This window comes from Myxocyprinus asiaticus, chromosome 12 (genome assembly GCF_019703515.2).
Source record: "Myxocyprinus asiaticus isolate MX2 ecotype Aquarium Trade chromosome 12, UBuf_Myxa_2, whole genome shotgun sequence".
Taxonomy (NCBI): domain Eukaryota; kingdom Metazoa; phylum Chordata; class Actinopteri; order Cypriniformes; family Catostomidae; genus Myxocyprinus; species Myxocyprinus asiaticus.
Window position 1 is genome coordinate 3710965 of NC_059355.1, and position 12128 is coordinate 3723092.

Below are 12128 nucleotides of genomic sequence, written 5' to 3' on the forward strand. Positions count from 1 at the left end.
GGGTCTCGCTGTCGTAGTCGAGCGGGCACTGTGGCTGGGTTTGTCTTGGTTTGTCAGAGAGGGAGAAGGCAGACTTCTTGGATGCCCCAGTGGAGCCGAAAGCCCTTTTCGGGCCACGATGTTCACAATGTGCCAGCAGTGGAATAAGGATGATGTGGCTTTTGAAACCTACCTTCCCCGGAAAGTTGATGCTCGAGCCCCTTAACAGACGCATTTGGGATTCCAAGCCCCTGTCAGAGGTGAGCAGTCTGGGTTTAGAAGCCAAACCAGGCCAAACTGTGTGTTGCACAGTTCATGCAAAAGGAGTTTAATGGGAGTGTTGGCACCAGATCCCCCAGTGGCTCTCAGTTTGTATCTCCCCTCTCAACCCGAGGGGGCAGAAAAGAGAGAGGAGGACAGTTTGGACTAAAGCAAGTCAGTGAAAAAATAAAACACTTCTATGTGCATCTAGCAATGGGCCGAGGGCATAGCACTGTGTGAAAACTAGATGGTGCCGCAACACCATCATCAAGTGAAATCTGCAGCGGACCGCTCACTTCTCACGCAGAGAGTTGGCGTGCATGTGCAGTTCACCCCTGGATTTTATCAACAATAAAACTGGGTTATCTACTGCAATTTGCTGTAAAACCTCCACTGTTCAACAGTGTATTAGTGACAACAGCGGAGGGGGAATCAGCTCAGATTTTGGAGGAATAAATAGCCTCTTCTCTTCACCTCCAGGTATTTCATCATTCCCAAGAGAGGGGCAGGTCTTCGCCCCATTCTTGTTTTGCGGTCCTTCAACTGACACCTCAGAAAGTATAAAGCCACATCCATGGCCAAACTTTATGCGTTTCCACCACTTTAAGCGCTACTTTATGCGTTTCCACCACTGAGTCTACTATTTCAGTACTCTAAGAAGAGTAAGAGAATGCAGCCACTCAGTCATACTGATCGCCCCTAACTGGATGGGGAAACTGTGGCTGACAGAGATAAAACAACTCTTGCACTTTGACAGGTGAGGTGTGGCACTTCAATGTTGCCAGGATGCATTCAGGATGGATTAGTGTTTACACATCAAATGTAATGCAGTCATATGTGTTTTTGACCACATGCATATGTGGTTTTTGTGATCACCAAAAACGCATCTTAATACCAGGTGTAAACGGGTCTTTATTTGAGCTTCATGGGTTTAACCCCAAGGGTAATTGAAATGATTCAGAATGAAAGGGTTGCCTCAATGCATTCCGTGTACATTTGGAAATTGGGTGTGTTTGAGCAGTGGTGTGCACACAGACACAGTGTTCCATTTTTATGGTCAGTGGCGGACGTATTTTGTACCCCTTTGAGCCAGTTGTAAGTATAGAATTGAAGCTGCTTTTGCTAAAGGGAGCTTTGTAAATGGCTCTGATGACCGTGAAGCGAGTCAGTGAACTCCATGCTTTGTCGGTCCATCACTCTCATATGCTCTTTGCTGTGGATTTGTCGAGAGTGACGCTTAAAACGAATCCAGCCTTTGTGCCTTAGATAATCGACACTGCGCTTAGCTGTAAGGGCCGTTTCAGTCCAGGACATTTGTTCGGCAGCGAGTTAGGCCTTGCCTCACACTTATTTTCAGTTTTATAGACTAGATGTTACAGAGCCGTCGTTGGCTCATTCAGTTCTTGGTGTGGGTGGTCAGTCTGCCATTGTGTACAAAAACACATTGAAAGCACAAGTGTGCTTATGTTTCCCCCATCCATTCTTTGAGAGTTTGATTGGGTTCTTGTATAATGGACACTATGGGTCAGTTGACTGGTCTGCTTCAGACAGCATATCTGCAATACAGGAGTTGGCTATGTCCCATAGTGAGATACTGAACGAACCTTAGAAGGAGAACTTTAGAACTTTAGAAAGAGAACCCGGTTATCTGATAACAGGAACGAGGTATCTCACCACACTTTCCTCCTTGAAGTTGCACGGAGAAGAGATTTGCTGAGAATGAAGAAGGGACCTATGGCAGTGTCTTAAATAGGGAGGTGGGATTCCCTTATCACTGCTGTGATTGGTCTGTCGACTAACGTGGTGTTATTGGTGGTTCCAGGGTTGGTCATGCCCTGAGGCAGGTCCTATAGTAAGATACCTCACTCCTGTTATCAGAGAACCAGGGTTACATGAGTAACCTAAAGCTAAAGCTAAAGCTCTTTTTTTTTTTTTTTTGCTGTTGTACCAGTTGATAAGCAAAACCGAATACACCTGAATCACTTTTACACAACTTGTATGATTTATTGGAAACACTTTAAAAAAGCTTCCATTTGTTAACATTAGTTAACAAAATTAGTTAACATTAACAATGAACAGTACTTTTACAGTATTTATTAATCTTAGTCAATGTTAATTTTAACAAGTACTAAATTCATTTTTAAAAACAAAAGTTGTATATGTTTACATTAGTTGATGCACTACGAAGTAACATGAAATAACAATGAACAATTGTATTTTTATTAACAAACATTAACAAAGATTAAGAAATGCTGCAAATATAAATTGTTCATTTGCTAGTTCATGATACCTAATGCATCAACTAATGTTAATGAATGGAACCTTATTGTAAAGTGTTACAGAGTTATTTGCATGGTACCTAAAAAATAATTAATTTGCATAAAGCAAATCACGAAGGGTGAGTCAATGAATTACAAAAGCTAAATTATTATTATTATTAATTTTCTTTTTTTTTTTTTTACTGAAATATAAATAAATAATAACATACGTACAAGTAATTGGAAAAACTAAACTAAACCAGATTTTCATAATTTCAAAAGTCAATAAATAAAAAAAATGACTACAAATTACATTTTAGATTGCTTTTTTTAATATATATAATGTTTATTACATAAAAGTTTGAAACCTTCACTACCCGCCTTCACTAAACATGGAAATACAAGTGAAAATACTATACAGACCCGAGACATTTGATGGCTTTAAACATATTTAAATCATATCAGTATAACAAATAAAATAAAAATACTATAAATACACACACACACACACACACACACACACACACACACACACACATTGATGGGGACACTATACTGTAAAAAAGCGTGTTTAGGATGAGATGTTAAACCGAGTTCCTGACTCTCTGTGGTCATTAAAAATCCCAGGGCACTTCTTATAAAGAGTAGGGGTGTAACCCTGGTGTCCTGGCCAAATTCCCCCCATTGGCCCTTATCTATCATGGCCCCTTAATAATTTCAAACCTTAACTGGCTACATCACTCTACTCTCCTCTCCACCAATAGCTAGTGTGTGGTGGGCGTTCTGGCGCACTATGGCTGCCGTCGCATCATCCAGGTGGATGCTGCACACAGGTGGTGGTTGAGGAGATTCCCCCTATGCTATGTAAAGTGCTTTGAGTGCCTAGATATGCGCTATATAAATGTAAGGAATTATTATTATTATTATTATTACACACATGTTGGTGCAGCTATCATTATGAGGACTCTCCATAGACATAATGATTTTTATATTGTACGAACTATAGATTATATCCCCTAACCCTAACCCTACCCCTAAACCTAACCCTCACAAAAGACTTTCTGCATTTTTACATTTTCAAAAAAACATTGTTTAGTATGTTTAAGTGATTTGAATTATGGGGACACTAGAAATGTCCTCATAAACCACATTTATAGCATAATACCCTTGTAATTACCAGTTTGTAACCTAAAAAAATGTCCTCGTAAACCACCCAAACCCGCACGCGCACGCACGCACGCACGCACGCACGCACACACACACACACACACACACACACACACACACAATCAACGAAAACTAAAATGAAATTAAAAAGCAATTAAAAACCTAAAACTGAACTAACGTTAAACTAATAGTTATAGAGTGAAAACTCACAACAGATAACAAATTGAAATAAAATTAAATAAAATTTTAAATGTAAAATACGTCCACCCCCGTGGCCTGCTCCATGTAAAATAAAACAGCTTTTATTAGGCTAGCCTGCTGATATGACTGGAGTCTTCATCTCATGTGAGTGTACATTATAAACTTATTTTTCAAATGTGAGAAAAAAATACTGTGTGCACCTCAGTTATTACACCTTAATAAATAGTTATTACATTGTAATGTGTGTAGTATTTATTCTGATCATTTCTTCTGGTTTAATGCTAGTTGTTTAAAAGTCTAATTGCTAATTCTGTGTTTGCTTAATTAATTACAGATAAATCTGTACACATTGTGCTAACATTTAGAAAATTACAGTCTTTCTTGAATTCGATTGGCCAGAGAAACATGACAGGGGCAGTTAGGTCACTCCCACAGGAAGCAGTCATTTTAACCACACGATGGCAATGTTGCCTAATGGCTGAAAACCCCTTCAAGAAATCACTGATTTATTATCACATGTTCTCACAAAATATTTATGTTGCACAGAGAAGTCTTCACCAAAGTTACAAAGTTGGGCTTTGTTTTACCCAAATAGAACACTCAAATATATTTTCAACCAATGCAAAAGTAATGAATTTGTAGGCACCCTACACGCTGAAGTCTTGACATGTCCATTTAGAGCAGTGGTTCTCAACCAGGGGGCCTGGGACCCACTAGAGGGCCTCAGCACACGTCCAAGGGGACTTAAAAAAAAATGAATTTAGAATAAGAAATATTCAAATAATTAAAATAATTCAACTTAAAAAGATGTATGCCTACAAATTATTAACAGACTCTTTCTGAAACTTCTAGAATGAAAAATAATCCATGATTAATTATTTTAATCAGACACGTCTAGTTTCGGGCGAGGGGGCCTTCAAATATTGTCTTGGACAGTGGGGGGCCTTGGGGTCAAAAAGGTTGAGAACCACTGATTTAGGGCACAATTAAAGCTTGTGACAAAACTGGGGTTGTTCTCTCTCTCTCTCTCTCTCTCTCTCTCTCTCTCTCTCTCTCTCTGTTACCTGTTTTCATTATCTTCTATTGGAACCCCATGCATTCGCATAATTCATGGCAACGCATTTAAATGCCCTGAAACAGCATCTCTCTATGTGGAGCGTCTACGTCACGCGCTCTGACCCTCTTGCCCATGGAAGCGCGCGAGACCAAGCCGGAGCCGCCCGTTCATCGCATAAAAGCAGTTCTGGAAATGATGTCATCCTATAATTTTATCTCAAATGGATATATCGGTCGCCAGGAGTAATCAGTGTTTCGGCGGTGTTGCGGTAAGTGTTGCTGATTTCGCGCAGCTCCAATGGAGCGTTGCTAACATCTGGCGCGCGCTGGCGGCGAGAATTCAGCGCTGCATCGCGCGAACATTTCGCGGCTTGTCATTAATCGGTAGATCTCGTGCATCGCTCAATCAGTCATTTCAAACACTGTGCTATAATAGTCTTGATGCACGGAGAACAGTTTGCTTTTCAGTCGATGTGTTGTGCATGCTTTAACCCTTATTTTTCTCCATATGTCTTTTGTTTTCTTCATTGCAGTGGCTAACTGTGCAGAAAATATGTATTTGTCTTACAGTTATTCTTGTGTAATTGGACTGATGGCCTTGATCTATGCATACCGCTGATAACTTGAGCAGGTGTAGTGTCACCTCCACCTCTAATCGACATACCTACACCTATCATCCTCCTCCTCATCATCATCATCTCTGATCCATCATCTGTCCCTCTGAACACTGACTGCATGATGCATTTGGTCCATCTGTTCATCATATATTAACCTATGGCAGAACATTGCATGTTGCATTAGATGTAATTAAAATTGTAGATGGCATCCTGAAGCCTAGTAACCCATAGCCCGTGAAGTAGGCTGGTCTCCATTACGTGGACTGGTAGATGCTGTCACTGGGACCCATGCTGGACCACTTACAAGACACTTTTCATGATGCATAATTGAGCATCTCTGTCCTTGCTCTCTACTCCTGCTCCAATAATTTGAGTTCGACAGTATCAAGAAGAAGCACGTCTTTCACTGTAAGGGCAGTGTGGTTGCAGTTTCAGCTACCTCATCATATTGACCAGAGTTTAGAATGAATGCATGTTTGCTGCTGTGCACCATGTAATTACTGCTGTGCGGTGATTCGCTTTGAGCAGTCCACAGTTACAGTATGTAAAGATTGTGGGGACAATGCATCATCATCGTCATGCAGCAGACGTGTTCCTTGGAGACTGAGCTGTCTTTACACTATTGGCATGTTGTTTGGACTGGTAAAGCATCTCAGGGTGTTTCATGTATGTATTTGTATGTGTAAAATTGACTCGGAGCCAAAATTTTGCTGTTAGATTACTCCATTAAAGGTGAGAGAATGATCTTTCTATGTGGTGGTACACACTGTCAGATGACTCCCATAAGGAACAATCTATTACTGTTTCTTGGTCATCACTGCAAATAGGATGGCCTGCTTGTGTTACATGCCTCTCCTCTGCTGTTTTTAAAGGAATATTCCGGGTTTAAGCTCAATTGACGTATTTGTGGCATAATGTTGATTACCACAAAAATTCATTTAGACTTGTTCCTCTATTTCTTTAAAAAAGGCAAAAATCTTGGTTACAGTGGAAGTGAATGGGGCCAATCTGTAAACGTTAAAATACTAAAATGCTTTTTCAAATGTATAGCCACAAGATGCATATTAACATGGTTTTAATGTGAAAAAAACAACTCTTGGTAACCTTTTCTGTGGAAAGTTACAGTATATCCAATTTTGCAAATTTGTTGCCATGATGACCCTAAAACATCCATAAAAATGATGATTTAAACAACTTTACAGTTTAAATAATACATATGTTTATATAGAGCAATTAATGTTAAGTGTATTTATACAATTATGAGTTTCTGATTTCTACCTTTATAAACCCTTTAAAAATTGGCCCCCTTCACTTCAATTGTAAGTGCCTCACTGTAACCTCGTGTTTTGCTTTTTTTGAATTAAAGGAGGGAAGAGATTTTTTTGTGTGTGTGTGGAAATCAACATTATGTTACAAATGCTGTCGATAGAGCTTCACTATTGAACCCGGAATATTCCTTTAAGGCCTGTACTCTGACAGTGGAGTCTTGGTAAATCCAGTGTGAAGGTGGGTGGGGCTTTTTAAGAGGATTTTTAGATTTCATTCTTATGAATGCCAGCACAGCGAGTTACTACCATTTACAAAGTTTGTCGGCTTTAAATAATTGATTTATGTATGGATGGTAAGTGTTTTATGGTTATTGCACATACAGTACGTATGTGTGTGTATATATGGAGTGCCTGGACATTCTTAAGATGTTGCCATACCTTTAAAGGTGTGTATTTTTTTTCTTTCTCGATTTTACTTCTTCTATCCCAATTTAAAAGCAGAGACTATGAAACTATAAGGAAGCCATTTGTAGGTTAAAGGGATAGTTCAACCAAAAAGAAAATTCTCTCATCATTTAGGCTACTCACCCTCATTTCATCCCAGATGTGTATGACTTTCTTCTGGAGAACACATACTGAGATTTTTAGAAGAATATCTCTTTTGATCCATACAATGCAAGTGAATGGTAACCAGAACTTTGAAGCTCCAAAAAGCAAAAAAAGGCAGCATAAAGTAATCCATATGACTCCAGTGTTTAAATCCATATCTTCTGAAGCGATATGATAGGTGTGAGTGAGAAACAGATCAATATTTAAGTCTTTTTTTTACTATAAATCTCCTCCATTTCCCAGCCCTGACCAGTAGGTGGCAATGTGCACAAAGAATGCGACTCGCCATAAAGGAAGAATGTAAAAGTGAAAGTGAAGATTTATATTAAAAAAAGGACTTACATTTTGATCTGTTTCTCACCAACACCTATCATATTGCTTCTGAAGATATAGATTTAATCACTGGAGTCGTATGGATTAATTTTATGCTGCCTTTTAAATGCATTCACTTGCATTGTATGGACTTACAGAGCTGAGGTATTCTTCAAAAATGTTTATTTGCTTGTGTTCTGCAGAAGAAAGAAAGTCATACACATCTGGGATGGCATGAGGGTGAGAAAATGATGAGAGAATTTTCATTTGTAAGTAAACTAACCCTTTAAATTCCCTGAAACATGTCCACAATGTGGCTCTGTGATGCTTTCAAAACATTAGGCTACACTGTTTTTTTGAGCCTACAGTACTAGTGTAACATTGGCTCAACCAATGGCACTGATTTGGGGCTGGACTTTCTGTTTTTGACCAATGGCAAATGAGGGTTCAGGAAACCTTCAGGAAAAAGTTGCTTTTTGCAAATTTTCCATTTGGCCAATTCTATTGGTGCAAGAATTACACACTTATCCTTTAAGATGTTCGGTTTGAATATGTGTCAGACATTAACTGGTTCTATTCAAAAAGTCAAAATGTTATTTAATATGACTAAATTCACCTGACAAGTATTTTTTAGGGGTTAGAAATAAAAATCAAGTACAAATAGATCCTTAGGGTCATCATCATCATCATCATCAAAGACAGCAATACATCAGTATTCTATACTGATGCTTCACTGCCATACAACCATGGTATTGTCACCTGCTTGTCACAGATTACCACTTTTTACAGTGCACAAGTGCTGTATGTGCATCTTAGTACTCCATAACATTCATATCAAAAGGCCAATCTTCAAAATACCACTTTCTGTTATTTGGATTTTCTACTATTGCATAGAAATGCAGCTAGTTAAGATATGAATTAGACTCTTCGTTCTATCTTAAAGACACTAAAGTAATCCAGTAAGAGGAACAGAGTGCATCTGCTGATCAGGCTATTTTTGCTGTGGATTGGGGGAGGGTATTGGGAAGGGAACAGGTTGTCTTGTCATGCTGTTGCATGCTGGGATGCTGGAACAAATGTTGGAATACATCCCTTGTTGCCCAGCCATACTGCTGCCAAGAACTCTGATTCCAGGCTTTATGCACCATTCTAACAGAATCTCAGCGATATGGCCTGAGATTTCTATGCAGTTTTCTTGAAACACCATCACAATCGACAAAAGTGATGTGTGTAATTTGATATTAAAATACTTTCTACTATCTCAGTTTAATGTGCAGAGACAACTATAAGTAAGCCATTCGTAGGTTGATTCCCCTGAAAAGTGTTAACACTGTGACTCTGTGGTTCTCTCAAAACTTTGCTCTGCTTGATTGAGCATTCCGCCCAACCTGACATATTGTTTAGGGCAGGTTCATCTATTTGAATGACCAATGAAAGACAGGGGAAGAGTTCAGGAAACCTATTTGAAGATAGTCATTATATTAGTAGTAACATTTAATGACGCTGGTAGAAAATAAATTACATACTTCAATTTTCCCACTGTCCCTATACTGTACTTTCTTAATATACATTCTTGGTCTTATTGTGCATGATTCCTCAGTACATGTTGTTCCAAAGAAAAAAAATGTTTGCCTTTATCTTTAATCAAAATGTAACTGCCAATACATTGCATATTCAATGTTACTTCAAAATATGTCACATTACGGAAGTTAAAGGGGTTCTGAATGCCTTTTCATGTTAACTTTAAAGGGATAGTTCACCCAAAAATGAAAATTCTCTCATCATTTACTCACCCTCATGATATCCCAGATGTGTGTGACTTTCTTTCTTCACCAGAACACATTTGAAGAAAAATAGAAAAATATCTCAGCTCAGCAGGTCCTTAAAATGCAAGTGGATGGTGATCAGACTTATGAAGCTCTAAAAATCACAGACAGTCATTATAAACGTCATCCATACGACTCCAGCAGTTAAATTAATGTCTTCTAAAGCGATACGATCGCTTTTGTTGCGAAAAAGTATCAATATTTAACTACTTTTTAACTATAAATCATCGTTTCCAGTCAGCAGCAGTGTGCTCTCGTGACGTAATCACATTGGCATGTTCAAGCGAGAACTTGTACAGGATGAACAATATACAGAAGCTTTGTTGGTTTTAGTTTAGATCTGTATTTGTATCTGTTTGTTTTCTCACAGTGGTGCATTTGTGTGCTTATCCTGGATGTCTCATCCGAGAGAAAAACATGAGATTATGTCTGTAACATGCCAACACGAATTCGTCACACTAGAGACCGCTTGAACTCAACGCTCTTGTGAATGCACATAATGCTGCTGACCGGAAGCGATGGTTTATAGTTAAAAAGTACTTAAATATTGAACTTTTTCGCACCAAAAGCGATTGTATCGCTTTAGAAGACATTAATTTAACCGCTGGAGTCATATGGATGACGTTTATGCTGACTGTCTGTTCTTTTTGGAGCTTCACAAGCCTGATCAACATCCACTTGCATTTTAAGGACCTACTATGCTGAGATATTTTTCTATTTTTCTTCAGATGTGTTCTGGTGAAGAAGAAAGTCACACACATCTGGGATATCATGAGGGTGAGTAAATGATGCGGGAATTTTCATTTTTGGGTGAACCATCCCTTTAAGGAACTCAACTATTGATAGAGCGATTGATTGGCAATTTTCATTTGGCCATAAGACCTTATTCACAGTACCACCATATTTGATTTTTGACATGAATGAGAACAAGGCTGTGAGGGATAGACTTACAGTCTCTTCAATAGCATGCACTCAGAGCCACTGATAATGGGGGACAACCGGAACTTTTGTCACGGGCCCAGACTTGAGGGAGGGCTGGACTGGAGGGGGGCCCACAGAAAGGCTGTTTCATATTGTAGTGCGCATCTAAATGCGTTCAGCAGGAGACACGGATATAAACACGGAGAAGCAGCAAACAGCAAAAGCAACTGGGGTAGTGCTAGTTCATGGAATAACTGTCCGCACCATATATATATATACAGTATATATATTAAATCAATATCAAAATTCCATCTAATTGAATTGTGTAATGTTTAACTAAATAAAATTAATAAAACTTAAAATATTTAGGTTTTATTTTATTTCATTTTATTAAAGATGACTAAATTTTATGGAATTTTGTTATGAAATTGAAATGTGTAAATCTTAAAAATAGGCAAAAATATTTCTTGAGTGCATTGGAGAGACCATAAGCCTATTCCTCACAGCCCCGTTGTCATTCCCGTCAAAAATGAAAGATGGTGCAACTGTGATTTCTGTTATTTTTGATAATGATTTTTATTATTATTAATTTGTTTTTGTGAATCCTGTGAAAATATTGTGTAAAATAGAAATCACCTATTTTGTGGACGTCTTAGTGTATTTGCTATCATTAGTCTAATTATATCGGCCATCAGACGTAGATACCGATATCGGCATCGGCCATTAAAAAACCCATATTGGTCTGCCACTAAATTCAACAACTCTTGTGGTAGACAGTCGTGTGGTCTTGAAAATAGTTGCATAATATAAATTGGATGATCTTTAAGATATATATAAATTAATGGTATGATATTGAGTGGTTGTTATATTGGACAAGGTGATAGTGTATTAGTGTCACTGCAAGTGAGTGTTAATGACTGTGTTTGTGTGTGTTCATGTGTGCAGGCGGAATGCCTACTCCTAGGCAAAGCCCTGTGGAGGAAGGGGAGGTTCTGAGCGGTGAGGAAAGATCCAACAACAACAACATGGCGACTGATGCCACTACCACCAACCTGCTGGCCTCTGTTAAAGAGCAGGTACACCAAACCATCTCCATCTGTCAGTGTCTGGCTGTAGACTAGTTTTAATCCGAAGACCAGCACAAACACGAGTGGCACAGGTTGTTAGAGGTATTCAATCCACTTAGTGCTTATTAGTCAAAAGTCATATTTGCATTATTAATTGTTGGGTGGGAAAAGCTCGCTATGAGGATGCAAATATCCAGTCTGCACTGAATGAGAGCTGATAACCTTGTTCCTTCTGTTCGTTTACCGAGTGACTGTTTGTCTCATCAGGTTTTGATGCTTAGCCCTTCAAATCGGTTTCACAGTTCAATGTCATGAAAATTACTCATTAAACTGTTAGCTTAATCATTACAAATCTTGTTAATATTGATATCATTCAATAACACTGTGAATCTCTGTTGAAATTCATCTGACCGACTCATTGTCAGACTTAAAGGGATAGTTTACCCCAAAATGAATCACTATTGTATTTTTTCAGAACACTCAAATTGCTTTTCTGGACCACTTTTATAGCGCCAGTCCTCATTAATTTTCATTATATGGAAAAGAGTGACCAGAATATTTTGCAAAAATATACTGCAAAAGAAAG

At 38.5% G+C, this 12128-nt stretch overlaps 1 protein-coding gene across 5 annotated transcripts in view; it reads left to right on the forward strand.

Annotated features, from left to right (window-relative positions):
* The first annotated feature begins 4987 nt into the window (after positions 1-4987).
* The window catches only part of LOC127449668 (plakophilin-4-like), a 50961-nt gene continuing 43820 nt past the window's right edge, over positions 4988-12128 (forward strand). For 4 of the 5 annotated variants that reach the window (XM_051713224.1, XM_051713223.1, XM_051713225.1 and 1 more), the window contains exons 1-2: positions 4989-5191; positions 11421-11551. In XM_051713224.1, the coding sequence (XP_051569184.1) occupies positions 11426-11551 (126 nt within the window). In that variant the 5' untranslated portion in view covers positions 4989-5191; positions 11421-11425. Of the gene's footprint in view, positions 5192-11420; positions 11552-12128 lie in introns of all 5 variants that reach the window. The other variant, XM_051713222.1, reaches the window with a different exon arrangement.